This window comes from Mustelus asterias, chromosome 9, assembly GCF_964213995.1.
Source record: "Mustelus asterias chromosome 9, sMusAst1.hap1.1, whole genome shotgun sequence".
NCBI classification, from domain to species: domain Eukaryota; kingdom Metazoa; phylum Chordata; class Chondrichthyes; order Carcharhiniformes; family Triakidae; genus Mustelus; species Mustelus asterias.
In genome coordinates, this window is record NC_135809.1 from 5,309,704 (window position 1) to 5,335,420 (window position 25,717).

General features: G+C 48.4%; 1 protein-coding gene across 1 annotated transcript in view; it reads right to left on the reverse strand.

Moving 5' to 3' along the window:
* The window catches only part of pkp2 (plakophilin 2), a 71,832-nt gene that overhangs the window by 39,208 nt on the left and 6,907 nt on the right, over positions 1-25,717 (reverse strand). Inside the window, exons 2-6 of the mRNA XM_078219539.1 lie at positions 24,984-25,093; positions 18,313-19,166; positions 9,824-9,962; positions 6,597-6,804; positions 2,724-2,895 (exon numbers count right to left, since the gene is read on the reverse strand). Of these exons, the coding sequence (XP_078075665.1) occupies positions 2,724-2,895; positions 6,597-6,804; positions 9,824-9,962; positions 18,313-19,166; positions 24,984-25,093 (1,483 nt within the window). The remainder of the gene's footprint in view (positions 1-2,723; positions 2,896-6,596; positions 6,805-9,823; positions 9,963-18,312; positions 19,167-24,983; positions 25,094-25,717) is intronic.

Genomic DNA, 25,717 nt, shown 5'->3' on the forward strand with positions numbered 1-25,717 from the left:
AACATCACTAAACTAGATTATCTGATTATTATTGCCGTTTGTGTGGGAGCTTGCTGTGCATAAATTGCACTCGCTGGATTACATAAGTGGCTGCATTTCATAAGTTCAATGGCTATAAAATACTTTGGAAATGCAGTGGCTGGGAAAGGCGCCATATAAATGCATTATTTCTAGTCATTTTTAAGCTGGGCTGCATGGCCCGTCTTCATCCACATCGATATCACAATCATTCATCAAAGTCCCACAAATACCTCTCAGCATTAAAGAGCACAGACACATAGTAAATACAGAGACTGAACCTCTGACAGTGCGGCACTCCCTCAGCACTGACCCTCTGACAGTGCGGCACTCCCTCAGCACAGACCCTCTGACAGTGCAGCACTCCCTCAGCACTGACCCTCTGACAGTGCGGCACTCCCTCAGTACTGACCCTCTGACAGTGCAGCACTCCCTCAGTACTGACCCTCTGACAGTGCAGCACTCCCTCAGTACTGACCCTCTGACAGTGCAGCACTCCCTCAGCATTCACCCTCTGATAGTGCCGCATCCCCTCAACACTGACCCTCTGACAGTGCGGCACTCCCTCAGCACTGACCCTCTGACAGTGCGGCACTCCCTCAGCACTGACCCTCTGACAGTGCGGCACTCCCTCAGCACTGACCCTCTGACAGTGCAGCACTCCCTCAGCACTAACCCTTTGAGAGTGCGGCACTCCCTCAGCACTGACCCTCTGACAGTGCAGCACTCCCTCAGCACTGACCCTCTGACAGTGCGGCACTCCCTCAGCACTGACCCTCTGACAGTGCGGCACTCCCTCAGCACTGACCCTCTGACAGTGCGGCACTCCCTCAGTACTGACCCTCTGACAGTGCGGCACTCCCTCAGTACTGACCCTTTGACAGTGCGGCACTCCCTCAGCACTGATCCTCTGACAGTGCAGCACTCCCTCAGCACTGACCCTCTGACAGTGCGGCACTCCCTCAGCACTGACCCTCTGACAGTGCAGCACTCCCTCAGTACTGACCCTCTGACAGTGCGGCACTCCCTCAGTACTGACCCTCTGACAGTGCGGCACTCCCTCAGTACTGACCCTCTGACAGTGTGGCACTCCCTCAGTACTGACCCTCTGACAGTGCGGCACTCCCTCAGTACTGATCCTCTGACAGTGCAGCACTCCCTCAGCACTGACCCTTTGACAGTGCAGCACTCCCTCAGTACTGACCCTTTGAGAGTGCGGCACTCCCTCAGTACTGATCCTCTGACAGTGCAGCACTCCCTCAGCAGTGACCCTTTGACAGTGCAGCACTCCCTCAGCACTGACCCTCTGACAGTGCAGCACTCCCTCAGTACTGACCCTCTGACGGTGCAGCACTCCCTCAGCACTGACCCTCTGACAGTGCGGCACTCCCTCAGCACTGACCCTCTGACAGTGCAGCACTCCCTCAGCACTGACCCTCTGACAGTGAAGCATTCCCTCAGTTCTGACCCTCTGACAGTGCAGCACTCCCTCAGCACTGACCCTCTGACAGTGCAGCACTCCCTCAGTACTGACCCTCTGACAGTGCGGCACTCCCTCAGTACTGACCCTCTGACAGTGCGGCACTCCCTCAGTACTGACCCTCTGACAGTGCGGCACTCCCTCAGTACTGATCCTCTGACAGTGCAGCACTCCCTCAGCACTGACCCTCTGACAGTGCAGCACTCCCTCAGTACTGACCCTCTGACAGTGCGGCACTCCCTCAGTACTGACCCTCTGACAGTGCGGCACTCCCTCAGTACTGACCCTCTGACAGTGCGGCACTCCCTCAGCACTGACCCTCTGACAGTGCAGCACTCCCTCAGCACTGACCCTCTGACAGTGCGGCACTCCCTCAGTACTGACCCTCTGACAGTGCGGCACTCCCTCAGTACTGACCCTTTGACAGTGCGGCACTCCCTCAGCACTGATCCTCTGACAGTGCAGCACTCCCTCAGCACTGACCCTCTGACAGTGCGGCACTCCCTCAGCACTGACCCTCTGACAGTGCAGCACTCCCTCAGTACTGACCCTCTGACAGTGCGGCACTCCCTCAGTACTGACCCTCTGACTGTGCGGCACTCCCTCAGTACTGACCCTCTGACAGTGTGGCACTCCCTCAGTACTGACCCTCTGACAGTGCGGCACTCCCTCAGTACTGATCCTCTGACAGTGCAGCACTCCCTCAGCACTGACCCTTTGACAGTGCAGCACTCCCTCAGTACTGACCCTCTGACGGTGCAGCACTCCCTCAGCACTGACCCTCTGACAGTGCGGCACTCCCTCAGCACTGACCCTCTGACAGTGCAGCACTCCCTCAGCACTGACCCTCTGACAGTGAAGCATTCCCTCAGTACTGACCCTCTGACAGTGCAGCACTCCCTCAGCACTGATCCTCTGACAGTGCAGCATGCCCTCAGCACTGACCCTCTGACAGTGCAGCACTCCCTCAGCACTGACCCTCTGACAGTGAAGCACTCCCTCAGTACTGACCCTCTGACAGTGCGGCACTCCCTCAGCACTGACCCTCTGACAGTGAAGCACTCCCTCAGCACTGACCCTCTGACAGTGAAGCACTCCCTCAGCACTGACCCTCTGACAGAGATTAAAACACTGACCGCTGATTCACAACTGGCATGGTTATAACTGCGCTGACCTTGCCTTCTGTAACTCTGCCGTCTCTGTGTGGGGTTAAAGGGCAGCTCACCTCATACAGCCAGTGGTGTTGTAGAAGATGTCGGGGTCTATATCAAAGTTCTTGACATCCCCATCTGGCCAGCCTGAGAAGGGGATGATGATTGAGGTTGTCAGGGGGGTTAGCGCTCTTTGGATCATTTCCGCTTTCAGGTGTTCATTCGAAGACAGGTTCCACAGTAAACCTGAAGTGTTGGAAAACAAACTTAGGTGAAGACAGCTTTCCAATCTGAAATAGGGAACTACATTTACTCCTTAAACTGACACAATCTCCCTCCCCACAGCTCACAGCTTCACAAATTCGATCAAGATGCTGGAAATTCTATATTAGCAGCTAGGTCTGGACAGCTCCTGGCAGCACCAGCTCCTGGATGTGGCAATGCCGGCGTTGGATTGGGGTAAACACAGTAAGAAGTTTAACAACACCAGGTTAAAGTCCAACAGGTTTACTTGGTAGCAAAAGCCACACAAGCTTTCGGAGCCTTAAGCTCCTTCTTCAGGTGAAGAATGGGCTTAAGGCTCCGAAAGCTTGTGTGGATTTTGCTACCAAATAAACCTGTTGGACTTTAACCTGGTGTTGTTAAACTTCTTACAGCACCAGCTCCTCCAGTCTAGAATATCCCAGCACCCTCCTGACGGATTTCCCCTCTTCTTTTTCCCATCATCTCGAGACCATTCCAAACTCTGCTGTCTGAGTTTCAACTCACACCACATCTGGCACAGTGATTAGCGCTGCTGCCTCAAAGCGCCAGGGGCCTGGGTTCAATTCCTGGCCTTGGGTCACTGTCTGTGTGGAGTTTGCATGTTCTCCCCGTGTCTACGTGGGTTTCCTCCGGGTGCTCCGGTTTTCTCCCACAGTCCAAAGATGCACGGGTTAGGTGCATTGGCTGTGCTAAATTGCCCCTTAGTATCCCGGGATGCATAGGTTCGAGGGACTAGTGAGGCAAATACGTGGGGTTACGGGGATAGGGCCTGGGTGGGATTGTTGTCGGTGTAGACTCGATGGGCCGAATGGCCTCTTTCTGCACTGTAGGGATTCTATGATTCTATCTCCTTCCCCCATTACCCCTTGTTCTTGCTGATCTACATTGACTGCCAGTCAAGCAAGGGCTTAGTTTAAAGATTCTCACCCTGATTTTGAAACCACCCTCCCTATCTCTGTAATCTCTTCTGACCCCTGAACCCTCCGAGATGTCGACAATTCTCCAATTCTGACATCTTCAGTTCCATGATTTTAATCGTTCCACTGTCGGTGGCCGTGCCTTCAGTTGCCTGAGCCCTATGCTCTGGAATTCCCTCCCTAATCTTCTCCGCCTCTCTCCCTCACTTTCCTCCTTGAAGACACTTCTTAAAACAACCTCACTGACCAAGCATTTTATCACATGACCTAATATCTCCTTATATGGCCATTGTTTGACAATCCTCCCGTGAAGTGCCTTGGGCTGTTTGATTACATTAATTTTTTAAAAAATGTATTAGTGTCATAAGTAGCTTTACATTAACACTGCATTGAAGTTACTGTGAAAATCCCCCGGTTGCCACACTCCGGCGCCTGTTCGGGTAACACTGAGGGAGAATTTAGCACGGCCAGTGCACCTAACCAGCACGTCTTTCAGACTGTGGGAGGAAACCGGAGCACCCGGAGGAAACCCACGCAGACACGGGGAGAATGTGCAGACTCTGCACAGACAGTGACCCGAGCCGGGAATCGAACCCGGGTCCCTGGAGGCAACAGTGTTAATCGCTGTGCCACTGTGCTGCCGGTAATGGCACTGTATAAATATAAACTGCTGTTGTTATAAAGTCAACTTCAAAAGAGGATAATTGAGAAACTAGAAAAGGTGCAGAAAAGACTAGGATGATCCCGGACTGAGATGGGGGCCGGAATTTTACCCCAGAATCGGGACGGAGGAGGCTCACAGAACGAAATTCTCCATTGGTTTTGGGCAGGATTTTTGAAGCCTTGCCCAAGCGAGGTCATAAAATCCCGGTCGTGGGATCTATCGGAAAAGATTGAACAGACTGGAGTCATTTCAGTGGAGAGGAGAGACTGGAGCTGTGGCCTGATACCTGATCTGTAAAGTTATGAAGGGGTTCAATAGGGTCGACGTAGAGAAGATGTTTCTGCTCATTGGGGAGTCCAAAACTAGGAACCGTAACTGTAATATAGTCACTAATAAATCTAACAGGGAGTTCAGGAAGAGTGTCTGCAGATTGGAAGATAGCAAATACACTAAACCCCACTATTTCAGCACGGAGGGAGAGAGAAGTTGGGGGAACTACAGAGCTGTTAGCCTCACATAGGTAGTGGGGAAAATAATAGAATCTATTCTAAAAGATGTGATAAATGGTCACTATTAGTGTGCCAGACCAGAAACCCCCAAACTATATTAGGAAGCTGGACTGGATCCCAACAATGGTTCTATTTGGTATGAATGTGAGGATAGGATGTTTCACTCCAGCATAATTCCACTGATAAATTAGGGATCTTTTTATCAAAACAAGCTTCATTCATGACACTGTTTAAGTGTAACTCCAACAAAATGAAGCATTTTAACTCTTAATCATTAAACAATCTTCAAACATGCAAGGAAACAATTCTAATTTCTAACTTATCACTATCTCAGTTCCAGTTAAGCAATATTTCTCTTGTAGACTTAAACCCCGCTGTTGTGTGCTGGTGGCAGTTCAAAACCAGGGGACACTGTTGAGATGGTGAGGGATTTCTTCACTCAGAGGGTGGTGAATCTTTGGAATTTCCTACCCCAGAATCTCAGCCATTGAGCATGTTCAAGAGGGAGATCAACTGATTTCTCGGTGTTAAAGTTATCAGGGCATATGGAGATAGCGTGGGGAAAATTGAAGTAAATATCAGCTATAATCCAGTTAAATAGCGGAGTAGGCCCGAGGGGCCGTAAGGCCCACTCCCACTCCCACTCCCACTTCCTATGTCCCAATGGTGATGAGATTTGTTTACTCAGTAAGTGGTGAGAATATGGAATTTGATACCACACAATGTAATTAAGGTAAAGAGCATTAATAGGTTGGGGGTTCGGCATTGCGGGGGGGGAGGGTTGCAGAGGAGGTGGCAGCGAAGGAGTATAAGGACAAAGTTCTGCAGCAAGTTGTTATAACCTGCACTGTGCTGCCTGAAAGGCTGGTGGAGGCAGAGTCAACAGTAACTTTTGAAAGGAATTTAATTGGATAAGTCAAAGTGTCATAGAGGTTTACAGCATGGAAACAGGCTCTTCGGCCCAACTTGTTCATGCTGTCCAGTTTTTACCACTTAGCTAGTCCCAATTGCCCGCATTTGGCCCATATCCCTCTATATCCATCTTCCCCATGCAACTGTCTAAATGCTTTTTAAAAGACAAAACTGTACCCACCTCTACTACTACCTCTGGCACCTTGTTCCAGACACTCACCACCCTCTGAGTGAAAAAATTGCCCCTCTGGACCCTTTTGTATCTCTCCCCTCTCACCTTAAACTATGCCCTCTAGTTTTAGATTCCCCTACCTTTGGGAAAAGATATTGACTAGCTGATTTATGCTCCTCATTATTTTATAGACCTCTATAAGATCACCCCACAGCCTCCTATGCTCCAGGGGAAAAAGTCCCAGTCTATCCAGCCTCTCCTTATAACTCAATCCATCGAGTCCCGTAGGATCCTAGTAAATCAAAGTATTTGATGAAAAGTTTTTCAGGGGCTGTAAGAGGAGAATCAGGAAGTGGGACTAATTGGGTAGTTGTTTCAAAATATCCGGCACAGAGACAATGGGCCGAATGGCCTTTTCCTGTGGTGTTCGATTCTGTGATTGTATCCAAGGTGGGATTGACGTTAAACCCCGTCGGGCGATATTCAGGCTGACTTTCCAATGAACTCACCAGTGATTTGCTTCTTTGTCTCAATGTCTTTGGTTTGTCCCAGTAACTGGACTAGCTTTTGGAGCCCGCTGTGTTCCTGAACTTCGGCCTTGCTCTCGTTCTCCTCGAACACTCCGTTGCGGATGGCTCCACACACTGCCCTCTGAACCTCCACATCCTCATTGCTCAGCAGGGCGATAAGTTTCCCGATCCCATCCAAACTGTAGAGCTGCAGGAAAACACCGAGGGCTGATTTGATTGGATTTGATTGGATTTGATTGGATTTGATTGGATTTGATTGGATTTGATTGGATTTGATTGGATTTGATTGGATTTGATTTATTATTGCCACATGTATTAACACACAGTGAAAAGTATTGTTTCTTGCGCGCTTTACAGACAAAGCATACCGTTCATCGAGAAGGAAAGGAGAGAGTGCAGAATATCGTGTTACAGTCATAGCTAGGGTGCAGAGAAAGATCAACTTAATGCGAGGTAGGTCCATTCAAAAGTCTGACAGCAGCAGGGAAGAAGCTGTTTCAGCTGCAAGTTGGAGACAGTGGGGGAGTCCTTGCTGTTTTATTTATGTCTAAGCTGGGACCATGATGTAACATTACATAACGAGGCCACACCTGGAGTACTGAGTACAGTTTTGGTCTCCTTGATTAAAGGATATATTGGCACTGGAGGGGGTGCAGGGGAGATTCACTCGGTTGATTCCAGAGTTGAGAGGGTTGGCTTATGAGGTGAGACTGAGTAGACCGGGGCTATACTCATTGGAATTTAGAAGAATGAGGGGGGATCTTATAGAAACATATAAGATTATGAAGGGAATAGATAAAATCGAAGCAGGGAAGTTGTTTCCACTGGCGGGTGAAACTAGAACTAGGGGGCATGGCCTCAAAATAAGGGGGAGCAGATTTAGGACTGAGTTGAGGAGGAACCTCTTCACCCAAGGGGTTGTGAATCTGTGGAATTCCCGGCCCAGTGAAGCAGTTGAGGCTACCTCATTGAATGTTTTTAAGGCAAGGATAGATACATTTTTGAACAGTAAAGGAATTAAGGGTTATGGTGAGCGGGCGGGTAAGTGGAGCTGAGTCCATAAAAAGATCAGCCATGATCTTATTGAATGGCGGAGCAGGCTCGAGGGGCCAGATGGCCAACTCCTGCTCCTAGTTCTTACGTTGTTATTGCAAATGAGGCACAACAACAACTTGCATTTATTTAACATTTTTAAATGTAGAGAAACATCCCATGATGCTCCATGATCAGAGGAATATTGACATTGAGCCAATTAACGAGATATTAAGACAGGTGACCAAAAGCTTGGTCAGAACTCCCACCCTAACAGCGCTGTGGGTGTGCCTACATCACATGAACTGTAGCAGTTCAAGAAGACAGCTCACCACTGCCTTCTCAATGGTGATAAATTCTGGCCCAGCCAGCGACGCCCACATCCTGTGAAAGAATAAAAAATCAATGAAGGAGAAAGAGGTAAGAGAGTGAAAGATGTCCAGGGGAGAAATTCCAGAGCTTCGGGCCTGAATTTGTCACCTGTTGGACACACGCACTCGGTGGGCCCAGGAATAGACGGGAAACGTGTTCCCGGCCGCAGTCGGCTCTGGAGCGTAATTACATACTGACAGGCCGATTAACGGCAATTCTGTTTGAAACGTGCTCTGTTCAAGGCTGAGCACTGGCAGGGAGAGCAGGAAGAGGGAGGGAAGTGGGAGGGAAGTGGGAGGGAAGAGGGTGGGAAGAGGGTGGGAAGAGGGAGGGAAGAGGGAGGGAAGAGGGAGGGAAGAGGGAGGGAAGAGGGAGGGAAGAGGGTGGGAAGAGGGTGGGAAGAGGGTGGGAAGAGAGAGGAAAGTGGAAGGGATGGGGTGGGAAGAGGGAGGGAAGGGAGAGGGAAGAGAGTGGGAAGAGGGAGGGAAGAGGATGGGAAGAAGGAGGGAAGAGGGAGGGAAGAGGGAGGGAAGAGGGAGGGAAGAGGGAGGGAAGAGAGAGGGAAGAGAGAGGGAAGAGGGAGGGAAGGGTCAAAAAAAGGGTCATGTCCTGTCTTCCCCTGACTCTGCCCCACTCTGACCGAGGTCTCTGGGAGGCACTGGCTGGAATTCTCTGTCTGATCCTGCCCTGCCGTCACAGCCAGGAGAATTTGGCGCTCAGCCAAATCTCCATTCACTGCAGTGGGACTGGAGAATCCCAGTCACAGGTGAGGTCGGAGAATTCTGGCCAATGTGCCACACATCGAAAGATCCCAGATGGAATGAGCAGCATCTCCGGGTTGGGAGGATCTCAGCGCACAGCAGCTCAACTGATCCAGATCTTCAAACATTACAGGCAGGATAAGTGAACATTGCTCCCAACAAGGAAAGGGAGGTTTGCGTCTGAAGTCACTTCATATCAGAATGTGTGGAGTTTTTATGAGAGGGCATTTTCTGTGACCTGATTCTTCCAGCAACCTAACTGGCTGGACAGCCTCCACATTCTTTAAACGCCCCCCATAGCAGGTGGTAAGACTGGGGGAGATTCCTGGTCAGTGCTTGATGTGGATTGCTGCCTCTCAATCCATAATCACTCATCTCCCTCCAAAAACACAGAGATGTCAATGGCCCCTCACAGACCATGGTTAATTATGGACTGACGGTTCTCTCAGGAGATTGGACTATTTAGCAAGCTGGACACTCCCAGTGTAGTCTTGTTAAATTTGTAGCAATGCTTTCAGAGTGGTGACCAGATACTTAACGAATGAACTTTTTCATTTCTTTGTTGCTGGCAAGGCTGTCAGTTATTTGCTCACCCCTGTCGCCCTTGAAGGGGCAACGGTGACCATTTGCCTTCAGCAACTGTGTTTACACCTGAGTGACCTCCCAGGGTATTTAACGGAGAGTCAACTGCAGAGTGTGGGACTGGAGTCACCTGTACATCAGAACAGGGAAGACCGGAAGGAATAGGAGCTGGAGTTGGATATTTGGCCCTTCGAGGACCCGTCCGCCACTCGACAAGGCCATGGCTAAACTTTGACCTCAGCGCCACCTTCCCACACTATCCCCTTATTCCCTTAGTGAACCCAGAAACCTGACCTATCTGTAAGGGTGAATATCAAAAACAATAAACCGTTTGAAAGCAAGTCAACTGGCGAGACAGGAAATGTAAACTCTTTGCAAAAACAAGGTGATTTTTTATCAGTTTAGTCCATTTGGACACCATCAGATTCTCTGTGTGAAGCAAGGTGAAATCTGCGTTACCTCTTTCTTTGCATCGGGTCTTTGGTAGCATTCGTGTTGGATGAAATTAGCCCCGTATAAAACGTAATCGATGTTATCATGAGTCAGAGCAGAAACTGCAGTTTCCATTGTCCATTCACCATCATCATCTCCACTCAGACTGATAAAAAAAAATCACTTATATTAGAATGGGGGTGGCATTATGCATTTTTAAAAGATTTAACGTTTATTTATTACTGTCACAAGCAGGCTTACAGTAACACTACAATGAAGTCACTGTGAAAATCCCCTGCGCCTGTTCGGGTACACTGAGGGGGAATTTAGCATGGCCAATCCACCTAACCAGCACGTCTTTTGGACTGTGGGTGGAAACCAGAGCACCCAGAGGAAACCCATGCAGACATGGGGAGAACATGCAGACTCCGCGCAGACTGTGAACCAAGCCAGGAATCGAACCCAGGTCCCTGGCGCTGTGAGGTAGCAGTGCTAACCATTGTGCCACTGTGCCCGCCTACATTAACACCCAATTAAGGCGAATTAGAATGGAAATGGACAACCATCAGGAACAGTAGCGTCTCCAACATTGCCCCACTCCAATTTCAATCATTCGACACACTGACGCCTTGCTCCCCCAGTGACTGAGTGACTGCTTAAACATAAAGGCTGATTTTTCAATCGCAATATCCAACAAGCACACAGGAAATAGGAGCAGGAGTGGACCATACGCCCCTCGAGCCTTCTTCCCCATTCAATACAATAATCTTGCACCTCAACTCCACTCCCCCGCTCGATCCCCATATCCAGTGATTCCCCGAGAGACCAAAGCTCTGTCTACCCCAGCCTTAGATATGTTCATTAATGGAGCATCACCACTTTCCGGGAGAGAGGATTCCAAAGGTTCAACCCTCTGAGTGAACGAATTCTTCCTCATCTCACTCTTAAATGATTGGCCCCTTATCCTGAAGGAGGGGCGGGGGGGGGGGGGGGGGGGGGGGGGGAGGCGGGCCTGGGTGGAATGCTCTTTTGGAGAGTCGGTGTAGACTCGATGGGCCGGATGGCCTCTTTCTGCACTGCAGGGATTCTATGGTTCTATAGTTGCTCCAGGTGTGACCTCACCATAGTCCTGCGCAATTAAAGCAAGGCTTCCTTTTGCTTGTACTCCAATCACCATGAGGGGATCGTTTTAGCTCAGTTGGCTGGTTAGTGAAGCAGAGCGATGCCAACAGCGTGGGTTCAATTCCCGTACTGGCTGAGGTTATTCATTGAAGGCCCCGCCTTCTTAACCTTGCCCCCTTGCCTGAGGTGTGGTGACCCTCAGGTTAAATCACCACCAGTCAGCTCTCCACCCGCCCCTCAACAGTTTGTCTTCATTACTTGAGCAACACCAACCCTCTGAACATCATTCACGCGTCAATAAATGTAGGTCCTACCAGAGGGAGGGCAAGGCTAAAAGTTAAATTTATTTGTTAGTCACAAGTAAGGCTTACATTAACGCTGCAATGAAGTTACTGTGAAATTCCCCCAGTCGCCACACTCTGGCACCTGTCCAGAGGAAACCCACGCAGACACGGGGAGAATGTGCAGACTCCGCATAGACAGTGACCCAAGCCGGGAATTGAACCCGGGTTCCTGGCATTGTGAGGCAGCAGTGTTAACGTCTGTGCCAGCGTGCCACCGGTTTCATGGGCAAACTATTTTGCAGCCTGTGATTTTTGGTATCACCTCTCCATATTGGGGTTACATTGAAATATCCAGAAGTTAAAACACACTCACAACAACAACAAAAGTTTGCATTTATATAGCACCTTTCATGAAGTAACGCTATCCCACAGGAACATAAACGGAGAGAATTACAGCTTAGCCAAAGGGGGAGATACTAGGGATAGCTGAAAGGTTTTAAGGGGTGTCTCGTAGGAAGAGAGGTGAAGAGGTCCGGGGAGTGAATTCCAGAACTGAGGATCTAAGCAGCTGATGACATGGCCATGGTGGAGCGATGGGGATTGGGGATGCTCAGGAACCCAAAGTTGGAGGAGTGCAGACATTTGGAGGGTTTTGTAGTGTCACAGGGGGCAGGATTTTCGCTCATCCCGAAACCGTAAAATCCCGCTTGAGGTCAACGGGCATTTTCATTGTCCGCCCCTCGCCCGCTCCGATTCCCATGGTGGGTGGGGTGTAAAATTCCAGCAACACTGCTTACAGCACAGAAAGTGGCCATTCGGCCCAGCTGCTTTGGTGCTGATGTTTATGCCCTCCCAGGCCTCTTCATCACATTGCATCCAGATCTCTCTGAACATCATCGCCAGTGATGGTGTTGGAAGGTGTGCGTTGCAATGTGTAACACATTCACCATCCATCGCCAGAATCACCTTGTCCCCCGCGGATGGTAGGGTCCAGAGAGTGTCACAGGTTGGGACATGTGGCTAGCTTGGCCACAGCTGAGCATCACATACAGGATGTCGTTACGAGGATGACCTTTCACGTGTGTGGTGATGTCAGCTGATTGGAAGATTCCACGCCATTGGAGTGATAGCGACAGGGTTGCGGTTTGGGGGCTGAGAGGATGGGAAAAGATATCAAAACAAACTCTGGTATTTGCATCCCTGCTACAATGAGGCTGCTACATGTGGGGAAAGGTACAAGCACTGGCCTCCTGATGTTTTAGAATCCCTCCAGTGCAGAAGGAGGCCATTCAGCCCATCAAGTCTGTACCGGCCCTCCGAAAGGGCATCTTTCCCAAGTCCCATCCCTGTAACCACACACATTTACCCCACCAATCTCCCTAAACTACACATTTTTGGACACTAAGGCACAAGTTATCATTGCTAATCCCCCTAGCCTACACATCTTTGGACACTATGGGGCAATTTAGCATGGCCAATCCACCTAATCTTTGGAGGGTGGGAGGAAGCCAGAGCACCCGGAGGAAACCCACGCAGACACGGGGAGAACGTGCAAACTCCACATAGACAGTGACCCGAGGCTGGAATTGAACCCGGGCCCCTGATGCTGTGAGGTTCAGTTTTACTGAGGGAAGTGGGCTATGGGTCAAAATACTGGATGTGGAGCCTTTGGCTATCAGATTGGCTAAAAACAAGACTGTCTGGTACAAAACCAAATGTCTGACCACCCTGGGGATGTGATCATGGTGGGATTTGAACACAAGGCCAAAACGACTGTGTCAATGATTTTCCGCCATCGAGCAAATAGATTTAGTCACAATTACCCTCCTGTTTCTAGGCCTCGCCATTGTTTCCTTCTCTATTGTCACCTATCCAATCTAATCTCAAATGTTGACACAGTTTCTGCTTCAAACAGGAACTCCGGAAATGAGCCTCACACCAGCTCTCTGTGTGAAGCAGGTTCTCCTGCCCTCTGCACTAAATCCTATTCCCTTACCCCTCATGCTAAAATAATCTGTGTAAATGGTGGCAGGGTGGCACAGTGGTTGGCACGGCTGCCTCGCAGCGCGAGGGACCCAGGTTCAATTCCAGCCTCAGGTCACTGTCTGCGCGGAGTCTGCACGTTCTCCCCGTGTCTGCGTGGGTTTCCTCCGGGTGCTCCGGTTTCCTCCCACAGTCGGAAAGACGTGCTGGTTAGGGTGCATTGGCCATGCTAAATTCTCCCTCAGTGTACCTGAACAGGCGCCGGAGTGTGGCGACTAGGGGATTTTCATAGTAACTTCATTGCAGTGTTAATGTAAGCCTACTTGTGACACTAATAACTAAATAAAATAATAAACTTGGAACATCAGAACATTCAAGGATTTGGGAGAAGTGCTGGAAAATTGAAATAGTGCGAGTTCAGTGTGAGTTATTGTTGGTGCAAACCCAATGGGCTGAATGGCCTTTTCTGTGCTGTTCGGGTCTCTATAACTAGAGGAAACTCTGTTTCAATCTTTTTAAAGATTAATTTGTGGGGTTTGGGCTTTGCTGACAGGGCCACACCATTTATTACTCATCACTGACTGCTCTTCAGAGGGGAGAGAGGTGAGAATGTTTTATTTAAAGAGTATCTCAAAATTAAACACCTTCCTAGGACAGGGAAAGAATAAAGAGCAAATTGGAGATGGGCAGAGCGAGTGAGGGAGAGATAGGAGTGGCAAACAGGAGGGTATAGGAACGGGTGCACAACAATGAGGACAACAGCACCAACTTCCTGTACGATGGCAGGAAACAGGGTTGGAGAACATCTTTTTTTTGAAGTTTATTTATTAGTCACAAGTAAGGCTTACATTAACACTGCAATGAAGGTCCTGTGAAATTCCCCTAGTCGCCACACTCCAGCACCTGTTCGGGTCAACGCACCGTAACCAGCACGACTTTCAGACTGTTGGAGGAAACCAGAGCACCCGGAGGAAACCCACCCAGACACGGGGAGAACGTGCAAACTCCACACAGTGACCCAAGCCGGGAATCAAACAAAGGTCCCAGGCGCTGTGAGGCAGCAGTGTTGACCACTGTGCCACCGTACCGCCCCAGGAACATCCAGGAACATTCAACATACTGGTCCTGCTGGGAAAAAAATGTAGTAAGGATAATTGGCATAGTCAGGGTTAATATGGAATTGGGAAACTGATAGAAAGAGACTGAGACTGGAGTCAATTGTGGGCTGGAGACAGAGATCAGTATAGAAGCTAAAGGAATAGAATATAAAGGTAAGGAAGTATTGTTGCAACTGTACAAGGCATTGGTGAGGCCGCATCTGGAGTATTGTGCAGAGTTTTGGTCCCCTTATTTGAGGAAAGATGTAGTGACATTGGAGGCAGCTCAGAGGAGGTTCACTAGATTGATTCCAGAGGTGAGGGGTTTGTCGTATGAAGAGAGATTGAACAGTTTAGGCCGATATTCTCTGGAATTTAGAAGGATGAGGGGAGATCAAATTGAGGTATACAAGATGATAAAAGGTATGGATAAAGTAGACGTGGAGCGGATGTTTCCTCTTGTGGGGCATTCTAGGACGAGAGGTCTTAGGATAAGGGGCAGCAAATTTAAAACAGAGTTGAGGAGAAACTACTTCTCCCAAAGGGTTGTGAATCTGTGGAATTCGCTGCCCCAAAGTGCGGTGGATGCTGGGACAGTGAGTAAATTTAAGGAGGAGTTAGACAGATTTTTAATTGGTAATGGGTTGAAGGGTTATGGGGAGAAGGCAGGAAAATGGGGATGAGGAGCATATCAGCCATGATCGAATGACGGAGCGGACTCGATGGACCGAATGGACTAATTCTGCTTCTAAATCTTATGAAGCAAGCATGGAGTTAGTGTATCACTTGGGCTGTACCCTGTATGTATGTGTACGCAGTTAAATGTTATCAATAAACAGTTAATGTTCAAGCAAATGCGGCTCAGAACCTCATTGTGGGACCCACTAAACACACAACAATGAACGATTTGAACACAAGCTTCACAGATTGAAAATCCCACCTGGTCGCCTAAGGAATACGTTAATCCTTAATTTTATCGTGTGGTATCTGTTGTCAGATATCATAACGAACCTTGAAACATGCACAGGGGGAAAATCAAACACCCTGATGTTTGCTGTTGTATTTGCAAACATTTACTTGTGATGTAACAGGAAGCAGCATTCGCGAGGTTTCCATTTTCAAATGAACTTGCAAAACCTCAAGAGCGTCCAAATGTCTGGAAATTTGGCATGTCAGCTACGACTCTCACCAACTGTTACAGATGCACCATAGAAAGCATTCTTTCTGGTTGTATCACAGCTTGGTATGGGCTCCTGCTCTGCCCAAAACCGCAAGGAAATACAAAAGGTCGTGAATGTAGCCCAATCCATCACGCAAACCAGCCTCCCATCCACTGACTCTGTCTACACTTCCCACTACCTCGGCAAAGCAGCCAGCATAATTAAGGATCCCACGCACCCCTGACATTCTTTTTTCCTCCTTCTGCCTTCGGGAAAAAGGTACAAAAGTCACGTACCAACCGACTCAAGAACAGCTTCTTCTCTGCTGCTGTCAGACTTTTGAATGGACCTCGCATTAAGTTGACCTTTCTCTACTCCCTAGCTATGACTGTAACACTACATTCTGCACTCTCTCCTTTCCTTCTCTATGAACGGTATGCTCTGTCTGATAGCGCGCAAGAAACAATACTTTTCACAAATCAAATCAAATCAAATTGAATGTGCTCTGGGAGTATAGAAAAAGCAGCCCAATGACTGAACACAACAAGCTGCCACGAACAGCGATGTGATAACGATCAGATTTCAGTGATATCGATCGGTGGTTTAATATTGGCCAGAACCAGCTCTTCAAATATTACCTGTACTGACCCTCTGACAGTGCAGCACTCCCTCAGTACTGACCCTCTGACAGTGCAGCACTCCCTCAGTACTGACCCTCTGGCAGTGCCGCACTCCCTCAGTACTGACCCTCTGACAGTGCAGCACTCCCTCAGTACTGACCCTCTGACAGTGCGGCACTCCCTCAGTACTGACCCTCTGACAGTGCGGCACTCCCTCAGTACTGACCCTCTGACAGTGCGGCACTCCCTCAGTACTGACCCTCTGACAGTGCAGCACTCCCTCAGTACTGACCCTCTGACAGTGCGGCACTCCCTCAGCACTGACCCTCTGACAGTGCAGCACTCCCTCAGTACTGACCCTCTGACAGTGCGGCGCTCCCTCAGCACTGACCCTCTGACAGTGCGGCACTCCCTCAGTACTGACCCTCTGACAGTGCAGCACTCCCTCAGCACTGACCCTCTGACAGTGCGGCACTCCCTCTGTACTGACCCTCTGACAGTGCGGCACTCCCTCAGCACTGACCCTCTGACAGTGCGGCTCTCCCTCTGGACTGACCCTCTGACAGTGCGGCACTCCCTCAGTACTGACCCTCTGACAGTGCAGCACTCCCTCAGCACTGACCCTCTGACAGTGCGGCACTCCCTCAGCACTGACCCTCTGACAGTGCAGCACTCCCTCAGTACTGACCCTCTGACAGTGCGGCACTCCCTCAGTACTGACCTTCGGACTGACTAACTAATAAGGCACCGCTTGGAGAAAATCGACTGGCTGCCGCACACAACCCCCTACCCCATGGTTCCACTCAGGCCAATGTAGTCTTTCAAAATGTCAGCGGGTGTTGTAATTTTTAAAATTCATTTGTGGGACATGGGCGTCGCTGGCTGGGTCAGCATTTATTGCCCATCCCTAGTTGCCCGAGTGCATTTGAGAGTCAACCACATTGCTGTGGCTCTGGAGTCACATGTAGGCCAGACCGGGTAAGGGCGACAGATTTCCTTCCCTAAAGGACATTAGTGAACCAGATGGGTTTTTCTGACAATCGACAATGGTTTCATGGTCATCAGTAGATTCTTATTTCCAGATATTTTTATTGAATTCAAATTCCACCATCTGCCGTGGCGGGATTCGAACCCGGGTCCCCAGAACATTAGCTGAGTTTCTGGATTAATAGTCTAACGATAATACCACTGGGCCATCGCCTCCCATAATGTGGGGTTGTATATGGGAAAATGGGTTGAATGGCCTCTCTCAGCTGTGCATATCTTTGTGATGGCAAGTTGTATATCTAAAATCCAATTCTGAAGCATAAAATATTTCACCAAATGCAAAGGCGACACGAACTGAAACAGCAATAGGATGAGACCATTCAGCCCATTGTGCCTGTTCTTTGTCAAGCTTTTCGGTTGCTTTTTCCCTACAATCCTCCAAATTTACCCCCTTCAAGTATTGATCCAATTCCCTTTTGGATGCTCTTGTTGAATCTGCTTCCACCGCCCTTTCAGGCAGCACCTTCCAATCACAACAACTCCTGAACTGAAATGAACTTTTCCCATTCCTTTTCTTGTTCTTTTACCTTCAATCTTTGTCCTCTAATCACCAACCCTCCTGCCACAGGAAACAGTCTCTCCTTATTTAAAGCTTATTGGTGTCACAAGTAGGCTTACATTAACACTGCAATGAAGTTACTGTGAAAATCCACTAGTCGCCACACTCCGGCGCCTGTTCGGGTACACTGAGGGAGAATTTAGTCTGTCCAATGCACCTAACCTACACACTTTTTGGATTGTGGGAGGAAACTGGAGCATCCATAGGAAACCCATGCAGTCACGGGGAGAATGTGCAAACTCCACACAGACAGTGATTCAAGCTGGGAATCGAACCCGGGTCCCTGGCGCTGTGAGGCAGCGGTACTAACCAGTACGGCACAAAACCACTCAATTTTGAACACATATATCAAATCTTCTCCTATTATTTTTTGATCTAAAGAGAACAAGTCCAGCTTCCCAAGTCCCTCCACACATCCCATTTATCCCTAATATCATTCCAGTATCATAACTCCCACTTCTGCTACGGAATTATTAACTACCGTATTCAGAAATAAGAATAATTCAGCTCGAATCTTCCTCCTGAAATTGGAACAGAAAATAGCCAATACTGCTTCAGATTTCGCAAGAATGGTTATGGAAACTGCCAGGTGATTAAACTGGCCTTACTTGTCAGTGTACTCCTTCCCCATTGACACTAATTACCTTTCAGTAAGGTTTGCAAGCATTCCCTGCGATTCATAGTTTGCCTGGTAAGTGGAGTCCTGATAGTTGTCTTGGGCCTGTGCTTGGGCCTGAGCTTCCTGAGCCTGGGCTTGGGTCTCAGTGTGGACCTCAGCCTCAACCTGGGCTTCCACTGTCGGACCTTCCATTGGCGTTAACTCCTGAGTCACCACAGCGTTGTTGGCGGTAGAATAACGAGTCTGGTAAGTTGTCTGGTTCCAGTTGTATCTGTTTACTATCTGGGCCTGTCTCTTGTGAGAAACGCCATGGTAACTGGAAGCGACCACCTCTGGTCGCCCATCCAAGGCCTGGGATTGGTTACCCTCATAGATCCTTGACATGCTTTGACTGAGTCCCGGACGGAAGTTTACGACGGGGTTGGTCGGGAAACTCTCGGCGGGTTCATTCCCGGAGGACTGGGGTTCCTGGCTCACAATGACGACGTGCTTCTGGGATGTCTGAGACGAGGACCTGGTGATGGGTGTTGGCCGGGGAGTGGCAACAACCTCGGGTAGGGCGACTCTCGCATTGCTGTGCAAAACAGGCCTCGCGGTGCCCATCCGACTGCCCAACCTTTTCTCAGCATAGGTGACACGCCGACCGTAGGATATTGTGGGATCTCTCCCCACTGTGCCTCTTCTGGAAAACCTGGATTCCATCCACGGGCGACTGCGAGGCAGAACTGGACTGTTTTCGGGGGAAATCTCGATGCGACGAATTGGTTTCATTGTTTGGCTCTGCAGACCCTGGGACAAGAATCGACTAGTCCCTGATGAAAACTGTGCTGTCCCATTTCTTAGTCTTGGATTCATTGTGTAACTCTGAGGCTCTGGGCTCTGTCAAAAGGTAAAAGAAAGTCAGTTTAATACCCTTATCATTCAATGGTATTACCATCGCTGAATCCCCCCCACTATCAACATCCTGAGGGTTACCATTGGCCAGAAACTGAACTGGACCAGCCATATAAATATTGCGGCTACCAGAGCAGGTCAAAGGCTAGGAATCCTGTGGTGAATAACTCATTCCCTGAGGGCCCAAAGCATGTCCACCATCTACAAGGCATAAGTCAGGAGTGTGATGGAACACTCTCCACTTGCCTGGATGAGTGCAGCTCCAACAACACTCAAGAAGCTCGACACCATCCAGGACAAAGCAGCCCCGTTTGATTACTACCCCTTCCACAAACATTCGCTCCCCCAACCACTGATGAACAGTGATAGCCGTGTGTGCACAAGATGCACTGCAGGAATTCATCAAGGTTCCTTCGGCAGCACCTTCCAAACCACACCATTACCATCCAGAAGGACAAGAGCAGCAGATACCTGGGAACACCTGGAGGTTCCCCTCTAATCACTCACCATCCTGACTTGGAAATATATGGGCCGTTCCTACACTGTTGCTGGGTCAAATTCCTGAAGCTCCCTCCCTAACAACAATGACGTTATACCTACACCACATGGACTGCTGTGGTTCAAGAAGGCAGCTCACCACCACCTTCTCAAGGGCAATTAGGGATGGACAATAAATGCTGGCCAACCAGCGACGCCACATTCCATAAATTAATTTATAAAAAAGCACACAAAACACAAATAACAAATGGGCCAAAAATAAAAAAGAGTATTTTAAGTAAGGGAAGACTTTCTCAAGGAGTTATGGATGGGCAATAAATATTGGGATAAAGGCAAAATACTGCGGGTGCAGGAATCTGAAACAAAAACAGTAAATGCTGGAGAAACTCAGCAGGTGGACCCTTTGTTCTGGTATCTGTGCTCCCCTGATTTCCTTGGCATTTTTAGAGATTCAACTTATTGTGGAGAATTTTAACTCCATCTGTCAACACAAGACAAGAAATGGAAGCAGGAGTGGCCACCAGGCCCTCCAAGCCTGCCTCGCCATTCAATATGATCATGGCTGATCTATGCCGGTCTCAGCTCCTTCTCTGTGCCAGTTCCCATCGCCCTCTATTCCTCGATTTATCAAATATTTATCCACCTCCACTTTAAATACTTCTAACGATCCAGCCTCCACCACCCTCTGGGGCAGAGAATTCCAGAGATTCACCACCCTCTGCCAGAAGAAACTTCTACGCACCTCAGGTTAAAATGACTGGCCCTTTATCTGGTAGCTGTGACCCCTTGTTCGAGGCCCCCACCAGTGAAAACATCTCACCCTCTACCCTGTCGAACCCCTCAGGGTCTGATATGTTTGAGTAAGGTCACCCCTCACTCTTCTAGACTCTGCGGAATACAGAGCCAGACTATTTAGTCTCTCTTGGTAGGGCCTTGTCCTTGGAGAAGAGGTGAGATTCAATGGGTGACTGACCCACTCCATTCTCACCCCGACTGGGCTGGCTGCGATTTTCAGAGCACAGGCGCTCTCCCCTGTCAGTGGGAGAAGCAAGCATATCTAAGTGACGGGCACAAATCGAAGGAGGCTGACTATCAGCCAAAGGAAATTGGTAGCTATTGTTTTGATTGATAGCTAATTAACACTGGTTCATCTGTAAGTCATGATGTGGAGATGCCGGCGTTGGACTGGGGTGGGCACAGTAAGAAGGCTTACAACACCAGGTTAAAGTCCAACAGGTTTATTTGGACTTTAACCTGGTGTTGTGAGACTTCTTACTCATCTGTAAGTGCCCGCAGAGTTGGTCCAATGCTGGAACAAGTTGAGTCAGTATTCGGGTAGATAAACACAGAAATGTGCACAGTGTTTAGACTTTAACAGGCCATTGTCAGAATGTGAAGCAACCTGATATTACACTGCAGGCTAAACGCCCTTTCATTAGGACTCGGTAAAAGACACCAAACGCACTCTTAGAAGTCACCGCTCTGTGATTCACTGCTCACGAGGGAAGTTAAGTCGAGCAGCCCAAGGGGTATGTGAAAGTGGGAGTAAAACTCACATCACCCTGATAATCTGTATATGACTGGGATCAAAATATTGCAGCATTTATGAATCCTTGAGGAGGATGGTATGCAAGTTCCACTGCAGAAACAGATCACTCAACTGATTGATAAACCTCCCCCTCCCACCTCCCTTCATCTCTTCCTATCAGTATCTGCCCTTGTTCCTTTCTTCCTCATGTGTATCTCGCTTTCCCTTAAATATTCCCCGCCAATCACTTTAGCTTCCCCCCGAAGCAGCCACATCCACTTTCTCAGCACTCTCTGGGTAAAGATATTTCTCCTGAATTCCCAATTAGATTTATCAGTGACTGGCTTATACAGCCCTTAGTCCTGGACTCCCCTGCAGACAGAAACACCTTTGCGATTGTCTGCCTCATCAAAGGCATACAAGATGATCAGAGGATTAGACAGGGTGGATGGTGAGAGCCTTTTTCCTCGGATGGTGATGGTTAGCACGAGGGGACATAGCTTTAAATTGAGGGGTGATAGATATAGGAGAGATGTCAGAGGTAGGTTCTTTACTCAGAGAGTAGTAAGGGCGTGGAATGCCCTGCCTGCAACAGTAGTGGACTCGTCAACATTAAGGGCATTTAAAGGGTCATTGGATAAACATATGGATGATATTGGAATAGTGTAGATTAGAGAGGCTTTAGATTGGTTTCACAGGTCGGCGCAACATTGAGGGCTGAAGGGCCTGTACTGCGCTGTAATGTTCTATGTTCTATGTTCTTAAAGCCGTTCTTAATCTTAAAGACCTCCTTCGGATGATCCCTCCGTCTCTTCCTTTCCACACAGCCCCAGCTTGTTCAATCCCTCCTGATAGCTAGAATCTTTCCCTTCAGTATTATCCCTGACAATCATGTTCTCAATCCTTTTTATAATAAGACCATAAGACATAGGAGCAGCAGTAGGCCATTCGGCCCATCGAGTCTGCTCCGCCATTCAATGAGATCATAGCTGATCCGATGTGATAATCCTCAATTCCACTTTCCCGCCTTATCCCCATAACCCTCGATTCCCTTACTGATTAAAAATCTGTCTATCTCAGCCTTGAACATACTTAATGACTCTACAGCCCTCTGTGGTAAAGAATTCCACAGATTTACTCCCTTATGAGAGAAGAAATTCCTCCTCATCTCTGTCTTCGATGGGCGACCCCCTCACTCTGAGATTCTGCCCTCTGGTCCGAGACTCTCCCACAAGGGGAAACAACTCTCAGCATCGACCCTGTCAAACCTCTGAGAATCCGATATGTCTCAATAAGCTCACCTCTCATTCTTCTAAACTCTAGTGAGTACGTACCCAACCTACTCAACATCTCCTCATAAGAAAATCCCTCCATACTCAGGATCAATCTAATGATATGGAGACCAGAACTGCTCACAGTGCTCCGTCTAATCAAGGATCCACCATAACTTCCCCAATTCCCAATTTTTAAAGTTTAAAGTTTATTTATTATTAGTGTCACAAGCAGGCTTACATTAACACTGCAATGAAGTCACTGTGAAAATTTGATCTCTCTGTATATGGGCCTCTCCATACTTTGGATCAACTTGGCTTATATTCTCTCTTGTTCCGATGTTGCAGGGTGATCTGATGGAGGTGTTAAAAAGATTCAATAGGATAGGGAGCATCTATCTGGGAGAAACCCAGGACTGCAAATTCCCTTCACTAACACTACAGCCTTCGCTCTGTATCAGAGCTCACATCACAACCTCAGTTGGGCAGTTCAGTTATTTCATATTCAGCCCATAAAGATTAATGTCTCAGCCTCCCCTGATGTACATAACTGAGGAATCTAAGGAAAGTGGATGGGGGAGGGAAGAATGAGCAAAGGACTGACATCTTAAACAAATCTGCCCAGAGAAAGAGAGAGAGAGCAACAAAAGAACCAAACAAACAACTTGCATTTATATAGCACCTTAACTCAGCAAACCATCCAAAGGTTCTATACAGGAACAATGATCAAATAACATCAGGCACGGTGGCACAGTGGTTAGCACTGCTGCCTCACAGCGCCAGGGACCCAGGTTCAATTCCCGGCTTGGGTCACTGTCTGTCCAGAGTTTGCACATTCTCCCCGTGTCTGCGTGGGTTTCCTCCGGGTGCTCCGGTTTCCTCCCACAGTCTAAAGATGTGCGGGTTAGGTTGATTGGCCATGCTAAATTAACCCTAGTGTCATGAGGATTAGCAGGGTAAATATGAGGGGGTTATGGAAATAGGATCTGGGTGGGATTGTGGTCGGTGCAGACCCGATGGGCCAAATGGCCTCTTTCTGCATTGCAGGGATTCTTTGATTCTATAGAGTCATAGAGGTTTACAGCATGGAAACAGGCCCTTCGGCCCAACCTGTCCATGCCACCCCTTTGTTTGAACCACTAATCTAGTCCCATTGTCTGCATTTGGCCCATATCCCTCGATACCCATCTTACCCATGTAACTGTCTAAATGCTTTTTAAAAAACAAAATTGTACCCGCCTCTACTACTACCTCTGGCAGCTCGTTCCAGACACTCACCACCCTCTGTGTGAAAAAATTGCCCCTCTGGACACTTTTGTATCTCTCCCCTCTCACCTTAAACCTATGCCCTCTAGTTTTAGACTCCCCTACCTTTGGAAAAAGATGTTGACTATCTAACTGATCTATGCCTTTTATTATCTTATAGATCTCTATAAGATCACGCCTGAGCCTTCTATGCTCCAAGGATAAAAGTCCCAGTCTATTCAGCCTCTCCTTATAACTCAAACCATCAAGTCCCGGTAGCATCCTAGTAAATCTTTTCTGCACTCTTTCTCGTTTAATAATATCCTTGCTATAATAGGGTGACCAAAACTGTTCACAGTATCCCAAGTGTGACTTTACCAATGTCTTGTACAACTTCAACAAGACGTCCCAACTCCTGTATTCAATGTTCTGACCGATGAAACCAAGCATGCCGAATGCCTTCTTCACCACTCTGTCCACCTGTGACTCCACGTTCAAGGAGCTATGAACCTGTACCCCGAGATCTCTTTGTTCTGTAACTCTCCCCAACGCCCTACCATTAACTGAGTAAATCCTGCCCTGGTTCAATCTACCAAAATGCATTACCTCGCATTTATCTAAATTAAACTCCATCTGCCATTCGTCAGCCCACTGGCCCAATTAATCAGACACTGAGCCACATAAAGTGAGAGTAGGTCAGGTGACTAAAGAGCTTAAGTTTAAGGATCATCTTCAAAGAGGAAAAGTTTCGGGAGAGAATTCCCGAGTTTAGGACTATGGCAACTGAAGGCAAGGCCGCCATTGGTGCAGGGATTAAAATTGGAGATGTTCAGGAGGGCAGAGTCACAGAGATATCTGCAGATTGTAGGATTGGAGGTGGCTCCAGCATTAGGGAAGATCAAAATCAGAGAGGGATTTGAACACAACTCAGACTCTGAGACTCGGGAGAGAAAGGGAAAATGTCATTTGCTGTCTAAGCAATTGGTATAAAGTGGTTTCTAAATAGTAACACATATATTATGGGGGTAACTTTTGGAAATAGTATTACCACGTGGTTTCACAGGCTGCTAATCAGCGCAGACATCCTTCCATCACTCCCCCCAGCATTCCCCAGAGGGTAACCAGCCGTGTGGGTGTGAAAGTACATTAAAACAAACTCTTGGATGCTCGGATTTGAAGGTTGTGCCCCTTTGTCCCAGACTCACTAACCAGTGGAATAAGTTTCCCTCTGTGAGCGGTGATCATTCAGCAGTGACCTACCTTGGTATAAGCATATTGCGGCCCTGACAGCGGCAGTGTAGGATATTCAAGCCGGGTGGTTGTCATGAAGCTGGTGTAATCAGGAGCACTGAGGGTCCGCTGCACCCGATCTAGAAATAAAATGGGACTATTAGCAACTCCATCACCATAATACACACACTCACTCACACACTCACTCACACACTGTCACACATTCTCACACATACACTTACACACACACACTCACACACACTCACACACTCACACACACACACACTGTCACACATTCTCACACACACACTCACTCACACACACTCACACACACACTCACTCACACACACTCACACACACACTCACTCACACACACTCACACACACACTGTCACACATTCTCACACATACACTTACACTCACACACACACACTCACACACTTACACTCACACACTGACAAACACTCACACCAGCTCACACACACTCACTCACACACACTCACACTCACACTGTCACACATTCTCACACATACACTTACACTCACACACACTCACACACTTACACTCACACACTGACAAACACTCACACCAGCTCACACACACTCACTCACACACACTCACACTCACACTGTCACACATTCTCACACATACACTTACACTCACACACACACACACACACTTACACTCACACACTGACAAACACTCACACCAGCTCACACACACTGTCGCACATACACACATTCTCACACACACTCACACACACAC